This window comes from Amyelois transitella, chromosome 7, assembly GCF_032362555.1.
Source record: "Amyelois transitella isolate CPQ chromosome 7, ilAmyTran1.1, whole genome shotgun sequence".
In the NCBI taxonomy this organism is placed as follows: Eukaryota; Metazoa; Arthropoda; class Insecta; order Lepidoptera; family Pyralidae; genus Amyelois; species Amyelois transitella.
The window spans coordinates 11189983-11203815 of record NC_083510.1 but is presented as its reverse complement, the minus strand read 5'-3'; the positions used below and the strand labels follow the sequence as shown (position 1 = coordinate 11203815).

The 13833-nt window shown below is 36.4% G+C and overlaps 1 protein-coding gene across 1 annotated transcript in view; it reads right to left on the bottom strand.

Annotated features, from left to right (window-relative positions):
- Window positions 1–12274, bottom strand: part of LOC106130228 (proteasome-associated protein ECM29 homolog) — a 35190-nt gene extending 22916 nt beyond the window's left edge. The window contains exons 1-14 of the mRNA XM_060945113.1: window positions 12132–12274; window positions 11464–11582; window positions 10638–10766; window positions 9722–9840; window positions 8950–9075; window positions 8361–8472; window positions 7108–7247; window positions 6273–6369; window positions 5336–5425; window positions 4717–4802; window positions 4195–4307; window positions 1574–1729; window positions 842–956; window positions 186–302 (exon numbers count right to left, since the gene is read on the bottom strand). Of these exons, the coding sequence (XP_060801096.1) occupies window positions 186–302; window positions 842–956; window positions 1574–1729; window positions 4195–4307; window positions 4717–4802; window positions 5336–5425; window positions 6273–6369; window positions 7108–7247; window positions 8361–8472; window positions 8950–9075; window positions 9722–9840; window positions 10638–10766; window positions 11464–11582; window positions 12132–12183 (1571 nt within the window). The 5' untranslated portion in view covers window positions 12184–12274. The remainder of the gene's footprint in view (window positions 1–185; window positions 303–841; window positions 957–1573; window positions 1730–4194; window positions 4308–4716; window positions 4803–5335; window positions 5426–6272; window positions 6370–7107; window positions 7248–8360; window positions 8473–8949; window positions 9076–9721; window positions 9841–10637; window positions 10767–11463; window positions 11583–12131) is intronic.
- Between the last annotated feature and the right edge of the window lie 1559 nt (window positions 12275–13833).

Genomic DNA, 13833 nt, shown 5'->3' with positions numbered 1-13833 from the left:
TGTAAATATCTCCTTTATAGTAGAAAAATCGCATTCCCAACCACATATCTTCAGTTTCATATTAAAAAAAAAAAAGAAACATGGTCACAGAACCTTCCCCACGTTTGTATCGAGATAATGGGTTAATCGTTTTAACAAAAACTATTACGTATTTTGTTGTAAAATACTGTGTGTTCGTGTGTTACCTGTCACCGCTGGCCAAAAGCAACAAATATCTGGACGGCATGTAGTCCTGAGGGAACACAGTGGACGAGTACCGCATTGCGATGTATCGGATCATTGACTCTTCGCTCTGCATGTAACTGGATTAAAAAAAAATGATTATACGTCATGAAAATAAGACATATAGAATAGAACTACGACGTAGTTTTATTCCGTGGATATCGTAAAAGGCGACTAAGGGATAAGCTTACAAACTTGCGATACCTCGTGTAAGCGGTGGGCTTGCAACCTGTCAATATTTGAATCACAACTGAACGTGGCCTTTCAGTCTTTAAGACTGCTGGCTCTGTCAACCCCGTGAGAGGGTATAGACGTGATACATACACATACATACATATCGTCACGTCTATATCCCTTGCGGGGTAGACAGAGCTAACAATCTTGAAAAGACTGAATGGCCACATTCAGCTATTTTGCTTAATGATAGAATTGAGATTCAAATAGTGACAGATTGCTAGCCCATCGCATAAAAAAGAATCCCAAGTTTGTAAGCCTATCCCTAAGTCGCCTTTTACGACATCCATGAGAAAGAGATGGAGTGGTCCTATTCTTTTTTGTATTGGTGCCGGGAACCACACGGCACTGACTATAGACGTGATTATATGAACAAATGTCTCACTGGTCGAGCAGAGCGAACAAGGCGAGCGCTTGCGGCTCGTCGAGCGGCTCGTCCACGTCCATGCGGGACACTTTCGTACTGCTTGGTCCTTCGTCAGGGCTTGAGGCGGATTTTTCTGTAAGAAAAAATGAAAATTAAAAAAAAGTTTATTTGTTTATGGTATCTTATTTTGATGGGAATTTACATTTAAGTATAAATACTTGTGTATGAGAGAACCCGCTTTTCTTAGGTATGTAAGGTAAGCAATAATCACAAATAATTATTGAATTTGATAAATCAAATTAGAATATAACTTAAAAATATGAACTAAAATCCAAAAAAATATAAAAGAAAATACGTGATATAAAATTACCTAATAATATCTCGCTTTTGTGTGATCTCTACCCTAGGCTACTGAGACTCGTGTCCCATATGTAAGTGTGATATGACATGGTGGACTTATCATCATATTTTTTATCATTTTTAGACGATATCTGTGAAGCGATGCCCTTAGCCATAACTCGGCACACAGCGTACACTATAACTCTTCACTAGCTCATACTTTTTTTATAAAAAAAAATAAACAAATACGGGACAAATTACACGAATTGTTATTGTTATGAATTAGCCTCGAAGTAATGAGATACTAAATTTTATAATAAATACTTTTATAGATAAACGTCCAAGACCCAGGCCGGGAACCACACGGCACTTGATGTATATAAATATATAAGTAAATAAAACGATAATTACCATCAGGCGATATCTTAAAAGCGGCCGCCATCTCCAACAGCGCGTCACGCAAAGCTGTCTTCATCTCGGGAGTGGCTTCTGGAATCTTCTTCACCAGCTCTTCCAGCAATGCGAACTGGTTGTTGATGCTGTCGGGACACTTCATCGCCAGTCTACCTGCGGGGTACACGTGCTGTGTCACAGTCACATCTAGGAAGTACATTTTCTAGAAAAGACGTGTTTTTTTTTTTTAGACAATTATACACTAGGTTTAAACAATTCTAGTTAGATTTAAATACTAATAGGTACTAGGTTAGAAGGTAGGTTTAATAAATGATACTAAGTAGGTAACCTTTATGTATCAGAGAGTATGTCTAATAATCTATACTAATATTATAAAGCTGAAGACTTAAGACTAATATTATAAAGTGCCGTGTGGTTCCCGGCACCATTACAAAAAAGAATAGGACCACTCCATCTCTTTCCTACGGAAGTCGTAAAAGGCGACTAAGGGATAGGCTTATAAACTTGGGATTCCTCTTTTAGGCGATGGGCTAGCAACCTGTCACTATTTGAATCTCAATTCTATCACTAAGCCAAACAGCTGAGCGTGGCCTAACAGTCTTTTCAAGACTGGTGGCTCTGTCTACCCCGCTAGGGATATAGACGTGATCATATGTATGTATGTATGTAAAGCTGAAGAGAATGAACGCGCTAATCTCAGGAACAACTGGTTTAAATTGAAAAACTTTATTTTTGTGTTGAATAGACCATTTATCAACGGAAGGCTTTAGTAGGCTATATAATATCACGCTGCAACTATAAAAAGCGAAAAAATAATGGAAAATGTGAAAAAAACGGGGAATATTATTCATACTTGAGGGCTTCAATGATGCCCAAAATAACTATTCCACGCGGACGAAGTCGCGTCATTAATATAATCCAAATATCGCTGTCCCGTTGCACGTCATGATAAAAAGCGTAACAGCGTGGCGCGTGTCATGCTAGCACTCCAACGTGGACCCATTTATGATTTATTGACCATACAATTGACAAAAAATGATAAATATGCGTGGAAAAGTTTTGCTTTTTATTACTTTGACAGTCGGAATCCTCATATTAAATATTATAAATGCGAAGGTAGCTTTCGGTCAGTTGAATGCAATATTCGTATCACGTCTCAACGACTCGACCGATTTTTATTAAATTTTGTATGTAGCTAATTATTTAAGTTCAAATAAAGGTTACTTTTTTTCTGAAAAGCCACAAGCATAAACTCATAATATTATGATCTAATTGAACTTTATTATTTATAGAATATAGAACAAATGAGTATCTTTATAGAAAAAATAATAATAATAAATTACAGATATTTAATAGAATAAATGAGTCATGTAACATCTTCGTCTTCATCGTCACTTACCATCAGGTGAGATAGAAAACAAATGCCTACTCCAACATTGAGTAAACAAAATTTTTTTGACTACGTTTTTTTTTACTTTTGCCATCTGCTTATTTGTATTTAGTAAGCAGGTGGCAAAAATAAAAAAAAAACATCAGAAAAAAAAAATGTAACAGTACAGCTCGTGAGGGATTTGAACCCCCGACCACCACTTTTACAAAGTTAAATTGGGCGCTCTAACCGCTGAGCTAACGAGCCGCTGATTCGGTGAGTGAATTTATGATCCTCTTTTTTGGGGAGTGACTCACGCTCGACGCGGCATTATTACGTTAGTATGAATAATGTAGTACTGGGCAACAAAAGAGATAAAACTTGAATGAAATGTTTTTATTTATACCTAACTCTATTGTTTCCTTCGAGTTTCCTAACGAATGTTTCTTTAATTCGTAATTTTTTAATTACACTATTTTAATAGTCACTTTTGTATCTGTTGTCGGCGCATTAGTAATTAATAAATATAATATACAAATACGAGTATTGCGGTAGCAGTAATATAGGCTTTATATATAAACATATATATATTAATCTTAATAAATCATTCATTCCCATATTGATTAATGGTTTATATCCCATAGCCATGGCCTACTGTCTATACCTAGTTTGTGAATTAATTCGTTTCAAATCAAATTTTCTTTTTTATGATATATCTATACTTAGATATGATATGAGTACGAAAAGACTTGCCAAAGAAAGAACTGTGTAAACCTAGATATACTTTATAACGTTTAGAGTATGGATCTCACATCTAGACGCTGGACATCCTTGTGAATTGAGATTCAAACAGTGACAGGTTGCTAGCCCATCGCCTAATAGGAGAATCCCAAGCTTATAAGCATATCCCTTAGACGCCTTTTACGACATCCATGGGAATGAGATGGAGTGGTCCTATTCTTTTATGTTGGTGGCGGGAACCACACGGCACATACATACATACATATGATCACGTCTTTATCCCTTACGGGCTAGACAGAGCCAACAGTCTTGAAAAGACTGATAGTCCACGTTCATCCGATTGGCTAATGATATAATTGAGATTCAAATAGTGACGGGTTACTGGCTACATACATACCCTTGTTGTAAAATCAATATCCATGTGTACTTACATATAATTTTTTTATTCAATCCGCTGTCTAAAGTAAAAATCAATAAATAACTAAACATCGTTAAACACCAAACTTACCGAGACACATGTAAGCTTTAGGCTGATGTTCAGCGTACTCGTCCGAACGAATCAACTTCAGCAACCCTTGCAGGAATATTGTGGCAACTTTCTTCAATTGGTTTACGTCGCCGCTAAAAGTATTTGTGTGTTAAAAATATGTATTATCAACAGTGAAAACATACGTACATACATATAATTCCGTCTATATCCTTTGCGGGGTAGACAGAGCCAACAGTCTTGAAAATAGTGATAGGCCACGTTCAATGATAGAATTGAGATTCAAATAGTGGCAGGTTGCTAGCCCACCGACCAAAAGAAGAATCTCAAGTTTATAAGCCTATCCCTTAGTCGCCTTTTACGACTTTGGTGCTAAGAACCACACGACGCTATTTGAATCTCAATTCTATCATTGAACGTGGCCTATCAGTATTTTTAAGACTCTTGGCTCTCTCTACCCCGCAAGGGATATAGACTTGACTATACGTATGTACGAGACGTAATTTCATTTTCGTTTTATTTCCAAACAAAATGTTTACTCACCTGTTTATAACGTTCAGCAAAAACATTAGCGCCATGTTTCTGAGACGGGAATTTGTGTTCGGATCGAACAGTGACGAGAACACTACCTGTGATAACAAAAAGGTAAATTGATACATACATATATATATAAACGTCTATATCCCTTGCGTGGTAGACAGAGACAACAGCCTTGAATGGACTGATAGGCCACGTTCAGCTGTTTAATGATTTAGTAAATTGGTGGTATGCTAAATATTGAGTTATTCATTGATTTTAAAATTTGGCGTTGTACATTTTACTGTTTATTTACCTCATATATTATACCTTTTTTTTATCTTGGACGTTCAATCACGAATCGCGTTACAATGATCCGTGGTCACCGAGCGACTGAGATAAAAAAGGTACGTTACGTGCGCGTTTAATACTAATATAATACAGGTGTGTGTGTAGTTTTCAGTTTTATATTGTCACGTTTTCATACGGGATTCTTTTTGTAGGCGATGAGCTAACAACCTGTCACTATTTGAATCTCAAGCCTAACAGCCCAACGTTGCCTTTCAAGATTGTTATTTCTGTCTTATCCGCAAGGGTTATTAGACAGACATGACTATATGTGTATTTGTATATAACATAAACTCACCTGTACACAGTGCGGGAACATGATAGCTGGTCCTGAAGCTTTATTAAGGTATTGTATTAACTTCAAACGGAGTCTGGTGCAAGCAGGTACCTGCCAATAAACACTACTTTGTATATTTATTCCCTAATTAAGGACGTCCTGGTAAAGGGTCAGGTCAAAAGTACCCGAAACCGCCGAGCTTGCATGAAGAGAGTATGAATGTGGATGAAGCAAAGGAAATATGCAGAGATCGTGGCAAGTGGAAAGAGGTAGTCTCTGCCTACCCCTCCGGGAAAGAGGCGTGATTTTATGTATGTATGTATGTTACTCCCTTGAAAAGATGTACAAAAATATATAGTACTTCTTCTTTTGTTTATTTATTCCCTTAAAAAGATGTACAATAATATACAGCACTTCTTCTTCTTACTCCTGGCTTTAGTCCCGGTTGCATCCTCAGAACTCTGGAGAGGAGCCCGGGGTATGCCTTTGACCATGGATCCTGGATTGGGTGAGTCAGGTTTTTACACGAAGCGACTCCCGTCTGACATCCGCAACCCTTGCAAGGAAACTCACGCGTATTGGATCGATCATTGTTACACATTCAGTTACCTGAATGTGCAGGTTTCGTCGCAATGGTCTCCCTCACCGCTTACAGTTAGTTTTAAAAAAATAGTCATCGTTACATGGCCGAGTTCGGATTTGTTGGATTTAGAACGTTTTTTTAATTATTTTATTCTAAACTGTTTATTTTAAATTTCTCAGTTTAGTATAGACAAGTCTCACACAATTTCCGCTCGAAAATTTCAAAAATAGTACAGAATTCGGAATTATTCTGTTCTATTTTTGAAATATTTCTGTCATTAATTTTTTTTTTTTTTTTCAAAAATTAGTATCATAATTTCAGTAACATAATGCATACATTGAAAAAAAAACAATAAATAAGCAATGAAGTAGTCACCTTGCGGTCGTCGGGAGGCACCTTGAGCCCGCTCCACGTGCCCAGGAACAGCGCGTACAGCGGCGCCGCCACGGACGCCAGCGACCAGTCCACAGAACTGGACACCACAATTGAAGATATTAACATATACATAACATATACATCTACACTTAGAAAAAAAAGGTAGTTGGTGTTTTACTATACGGCAAAGTGACAAAAAAACATTTTTTTTAATGACAATAACAACGAACTAATTGTACATCAAATGAAGCAATAAAACAAGGCATTTGTTAAATCTATTCATATAATAAATCTGTAGAAGGGTCAATTCTGTACATTGAAAATATTGAAAAAATAAATAGCAGGGGTGTTACTGGATCGATACCGAACACAAATATGTGATAAAAAAAATTTTTGTCTGTCTGTCTGTATGTTGAATGAAAACTGACGGTTCGATTTCGATGAAACTTGGTATAATTATACCTTATTATCCTGGGCATAAAATGGGATACTTTAATATATAAATACGTAGAAAAAAAAATCCAAATTTTTCAGTTTTATCCATAGACGTTGTTCTGTAGAACCGCGAACACACGTTGCGTTACCCGCAGTGGATTCAGCGCCGTAATAAGATGTCATTGTCAGATTTACTCAAAATAATAAACCATCCACGCGAAGACCGCCATCCGCGCGGACGGAGTCGCGGGCGGAAGCTAGTTTGTATAAATATTTCTTCGATTCGACCAGATCCACATTACAATGTCAGGTCAGCTAATTGTTATCCAAATTTTGTTCTTGTCAATTTTGGCTCTGTCAACGCCGTAACAACGTAGGTACTTATGTATGAAGAAATAACCTGTTGGCTCGTATGAGCGGACTGTTGGCGAGGTTGGCAACACTGAAGCGGGAGTCCGCGGCCGCCACAATAAGAGGTAGTAGAGTATCGCTCATATTGAATATATCCTTCGTTATGAAATTCACGATTGACAGTTTCATCTGAAACAAACACAAATTTTATTAGTTAAGTAGAAATTAACATACATACATACATATATTCACGTCTATATCCCTTGCGGGGTAGACAGAGCCAACAGTCTTGAAAAGACTGATAGGCCATGTTCAGCTATTTGGCTTTAGGATAGAATTGAGATTCAAATAGTGACAGATTGCTGGCCCATCGCCTAAAAGAAGAATCCCCAGTTTATAAGCCTAACCCTTAGTCGCCTGTTACGACATCCATGGGCGAGAGATGGAGTGGTCCTATTCTTTTTTATTAAATTGAATGTTATTTGAACCACACGGATACCACAAGAATAGAAATTAACAAACCAACATTATTTGTAAGAAAATTAATAAAAAATGCGACTAAGAAATAGGCGATGGGCCAGCAACCTTTCACTATTTAATAAATTAATCTTACAGTCTTTTCAAGGCTGTTGGCTTTGTCTACCTCGCAAGGATATAGACGTGATTATAAGTATGTATAAATAAAAAAAAATAAGTGAAAAGAATAGTTCAGCTGTTCGGCTTGATGATATGATGATATGAAACAGTGACAGGTTGCTACCTGTCACTGTTTGAATCTCAAATATATCATCAAGCCCATCGCCTAAAAAAATAATCGCAAATTTATAAGCAAAATATTATATATATAAAATTCTCGTGTCACAATGTTCGTTCCCGTACTCCTCCGAAACAGCTTGACCGATTCTCATGAAATTATTTGAGCATATTGAGTAGGTCTGAGAATCGACCAATATTTAATTTTCATACCCCTTAGTGATAAGGGTTGTCCACCCTTAACATTTTCTTTTTTAGTAGAAATTACTTAAAAATAAAAATTATTTATATGGCAAAACAACGTTTGCCGGGACAGCTAGTATATACATACATATATATATACATATAGTGGAAAAAAAAATTAATTATAGGCTAGTATATATACATACATATATATATATGTATGTATATATACTAGTTGTCCCGGCAAACGTATATATATATATATATATATATATATATATATATATATATATATATATATATATATACATATATATATATACATATATATATATTATATATATATATTGATTTCCGACTACTCACCTCTTCCAACTGGTTGGGATTCAACTGGTTCTTATCCACGATGCGTTTGTAAGTCTTCATGCTCATCCCGGGCGGCACTTGAAATTCACATTCGCCAGAGTTCGGTAAAGCCCTAATGATTAAAAAAATATAATTATAAGTAAATTTGCAAGTCAATTATGTAAGTTTATCCTACTAATAATATTATAAATGCGAAAGTTTGTGAGTATGACAGGATGTCAGTATGGATGTTTGTTACTCTTTCACGCAATAACTACTGAACCGATTACGATGAAATTTTGTATGTGGGCAGCTTAACACCCAGAATAACACATAGGCTACTTTTTAAATAGGGTTTCCATGCTGACGAAGTCGGGGGCGGCCTCTAGTTTATGATAAGAGTGGCGGAAAAGTGGCGTGATTTAATGTGTGTGTGTTTATACATACATACATACATAAAATCACGCCTCTTTCCCGGAGGGGTAGGCAGAGACTACCTCTTTCCACTTGCCACGATCTCTGCATATCCTTTGCTTCATCCACATTCATAACTCTCTTCATGCAAGCTCGGCGGTTTCGGGTAGGTACTTTTGTGTGTGTTTATACTAACCTGTATGGCAGCAACAGCACATCAGTTGCAAACTTGAGCACCAAGGTAGCCAATTTGGGCTTCTCTTTCAAGTTTAAATCGGCCTCCTTGATGTCCCCTAGAAGCGGCATTACCAACATAAGTAGCCTGAAACATATAGTAAAAATATATATAGTCTCTGATTATATGTATCTCCTAAGCAAAATTTGTAGTCTATAGATATCAAAAAAAGGCGACTAAGGGATGGGCTTATAAACTTGGGATTCCTCTTGTGGGCGATAATGAGCTAGCAACCTGTCACTATTTGAATCTCAATTCTATCAAGAAACCCTTCAACTTAACGTGGCCTTTCAGTCTTCTTGAGACTGTTGGCTCTGTCTGCCCCGCAAGACATACAGACGTGACTATATGTTGTTGTTGTTGTTGTTTAAAGTCTGCATAATGTTTTAAAGCATAACTAAACAGGTGTAAATGAGAATACTAGAGAACGCCCGCATCCGCGACAGAGTTAAACGAAAATCATACTTACATACAGGGCAAAATGAGAAACACCCTTTTTTTTAAAGGCGGTTAAATGTTATATGCACACCACTATCAACTGATCAATTCTATTGCCTTTAATAAGTCTATTAGTCCTGCATTCGACCTAAGATTTATTATTTTTTACATACATACATAAAATCACGCCTCTTTCCCGGAGGGGTAGGCAGAGGCACTTTTGACCTGATCCTTTACCAGGACGCGGACCCTTTATTATTTTTTATATTGGATTATTTAAAGCCATATAACATACCCATCTTGATGCGGTTGAGGCTTATTTTCCAGCGCTTCCAGTAGGGACGGTGCTAAACTCAGTTGTTGCGCGCGCGGCATCCGCCCATACCCCATCGTTATGTATATTATAGTGAAATTCTAGAAAAAAAAAACATATGTCTGAATCTCATTATCGTTCATACCAGTTGAATCCACACTAGAGATGATCCCAGGGTTTGTCTATGCCAAACAATGAGGAATTTGAATGACGGCCTCTGTGGTGCAGCGGTAGTACGCTTGTCAGTGACTCCGGAGGTCCCGGGTTCGAATCCCGGTCAGGGAATGAGAACTTTTTCTGATTGGCCTTGGATGTTTATCTATATAAGTATTTATTATAAAATATAGTACCATTGAGTTAGTATCTCCTAACACAAGTCTCGAATTTACTTCGAGGCTAACTCAATCAGTGTAATTTGTCCCGTATACATACACATACATACATATCATCACGTCTATATCCCTTACGGGGTACACAGAGCCAACAGTCTTGGAAAGACTGAAAGGCCACGTTCAGCTATTTGGCTTAATGATAGAATTGAGATTCAAATAGTGACAGATTGCTAGCCTGTCGCCTTAAAAAGAATCCCAAGTTTGTTAGCCTATCCCTTAGTCGCCTTTTACGACATCCATGGGAAAGAGATGGAGTGGTCCTATTCTTTTTTTTATTGGTGCTGGGAACCACACGGCACACGGGAACATTTGTCCCGTATATATTTATTTATTTAATTTCATTCAATCAAAATCAAATATACTCTTCACTCATTTTGTACATTCACTATGATTATGGAAAGAATAGAAAAAACATTAGCAGAAATCAGTTTTGCAACTTTTTCCTGATCATTCCCACGTGAGGAAAATCTGTACAAAATTAATTCTAAACAAATCACAATACTCACAATGATGAAGCTATTGGCGTTAGGGTCCTTGTACAGTTGCAGTAACGTTTCCACCGGCAACTGCACGTCCGCTCGGCATTTCACACGCTTGTTAACATGTACTAATAACTCCATCACTTTGGTTCGCACCTGAGTTCAAGAATAAAGAAATATATAATTAAAGTAGTAGTAGTGGTAGTCTCTGCCTACCCCTCCGGGAAAGAGGCGTGATTTTATGTATGTATGTATGTATAATTAAACTTTATGCACGTAAAATGTACTACAGGTCAACTTAATACTTTAAGGCATTCTCTGCCAGTTGAAAATTATGTGGGAGTATTTTATTGAATGTTTTGAAGATTAATTTAGTGGAACCAATAAACTGGTACAATAATATTATTAATGAATAACTTAATAACAGTGATTAAATCAACATCACAATAGAATTCTGTGACAAAAATATATGAGTACTAGAGGCCACCGGCCACTTTGTCCGCATGGAAACCCTATCAATCCTGTGGGAACTCCGGGATAAAAAGTAGCCTATTTGTTATTCTGTGTCTTCAGCTACCTACATACTAAATTTCATCATAATCGGTTCAATAGTTTTTGCAAGAAAGATTAACAACATCCATACTGACATACTCACAAACTTTCACATTTATAATATTAGTAGAGTTATTAAAATAATAAAAGTTTAAACAGAAGGCTTTCTTTAATTAATAATAAATAAAAACTATGTTTAAGGCATCATCTTAATGCTGGGCCAAAACCTCTCATCTTAAAGGCAACAAAATGCTCAGAGACTTCATAACAGTGTAACAATATTATCTCGTATTGTACCTACCTGTTCATGTGGAGATGATAGCTTTAGAATGACAGGACACAGAAATCTGCCAAGACAACTCTCAAGCTGGTCATCGGAGTCCGCATTGCCAAGCCTTAGAAACACCCGATCAAGCAACACTGAAATAATAATTTGAAGAAATAAAAGATAAATAAATATATACACAAATTATATAAACTACAAAAACTCAATAAAATACAAAATTATAAAATCAGGCTCTATTTGGAATATGCTAGAATTTAACTTGTCAATAGGCTAGTTGACTCTTTTTGACTTATAGGTAACTTATTTATTAGAAAAAATTAGTATGTATGTATGTACCTTCCAATTGGAATATAAATTGAGGTTATAGTGGTATAACAGTAGCTCTCTTAGATTACATTTCATCGAAGGTAGCACATAAAACCCTGAGCTCTCGAGCATGTGAAGGAAAAAGTAGGGGTCTTCAAAAATGAGCAATGGGTATTGCTCGTAACTTTGAGGATCAAAAATACAATGATGTACAACTTAATTATATCATTTTGTATAATATTGTACTTGGGAATATACTGCTAATCCACCAATTATAAAGGTTTTTACAAAAAGTTACTTGCACCGGGTCATAATAAACAGGTTAACAGCTGGTCACTAACTTGAGGTATATATTGGATAAACTTGATCTTACTTACTTAAATCATTGGCAAAATCATTTCCACCTTCTGTTACTTCCATTTCAGACATGGTGAAAGCCTTCGACAGCTTGTTTTTAATTTATTTGTAAATCCAAGTCCAAATAAATCAGCAAGTACAATGACAGACAATTTTATCATTGACAAAGTGTGACAGTAACTTTCCCTGCGACATTGACATTAGCAATGTTTTTTTAGTTGCCAATGTTGATGAATCTTCTTCTCACCAGTGGAGAAGAGCCCGAGCCGATCCAATACGGATGAGTTTTACCTGCAAACGTTGCGGAGAGCATATGGAAGTCACCCCTTGTAAAAAATCTGACTCACTAAAGGATTCATGGTCAAAGGCATACCCTGGTCTCCTGTCCAGAGTGATAGCATGTAACCGGGACTAAATCCAGGAAGAAGATAAATTTATCAAAATAATAACGGTCTTTCTTTCAATACCTACTGATTTTATCTACACCACCGTTCGACTATGACACCGTCGTAATTTCTGTTGTGATGTTACTTCATGGGAGAAGTCTAGGTAAAAGACTAGTCGATTAGATTTCTCACCCAAAGGTCAACTCACGTGAGATGTACAGAATACGATTATCCATTACAGTTCCTCTATTTTCTCTGTCTGTATTTATGCGCTAAGCTCGGCAAGTTGTGGGCTGATTTTGTTCGTGTTTGCAATGTTGGAAAGAGGGATTTCTAAGGTAGGGTTTAATCTATAAATGTCCGCTGCCCGTGCGAAGCCAGAGCGGGTCACTAATGAAAAAATAAATAAAAACACCAATAGGCTATTTGACTGTATTAAAAATATACATTTCTTTTATGTCATCAGTCTTAATATTATTTTTTTGGAGCGATTTGTAATAACGCGAGATAAAAATATTGCATTATTTAAACAAAATCCGTCTCAGAAAATTAGGTTTTTATATGCAGCTGTCACGTGACTAAAAACGAACGTGATTGGCTATTTCTATTATGACGTCAATTATCCATAAACAGACTGTGGATCGTACCGTTCCTTAGTGTTCGCTATTATTTTTCAAGATTTTATAAGTGTTTGATCGCTCAGGATTACTCAGATAACATAGGTATTTAATAATGAAAACCAATTCCGCGAAAGCTGACAGTCGAAACCTACCAAAAGTGGACGCAATAATGGTTGGCGTCTTCTTCAAAGACAATCCAGATTTCTATGCTGCCGAACTGAGGAATGTGAAAACATCAATGTAATTATATCTTGGTAACCACTGATCTTAGATCATGATCTGAAACCACTTCTTGCGAATATTCAAATCCATCGGCAAAGAAAAAAAACAGTTTCGTAGGAGATTTTATTGTTGTATTAGTGCATTGAGGCACTGCACAACATTTATAGGAACTCATTTTAATTATTTTCACACATATGACGTGGCACAAGTTAAATAAAACAAGAGAAAATCAAAACTTTTCGAAACACCAACAAGCTTTGTATGATATTTACACGAAATTTACGTCACTGCATGCCATGGCCGCCATATTGCTAAAAGTCGCGTTTTGGCGGCATATTTGAATATTTCATTTTCTTTTTCGATTTTTTAATAAAATAGCTGTAATAAAGGCAGAAAAGTATTTTTGTAGGGCTCCTTATAAACAAATAAATACCCTAAGATAGTTTTTAGAACTTTGTCAAATAGCCTATTATAGAAATTATTAAATAGTCATG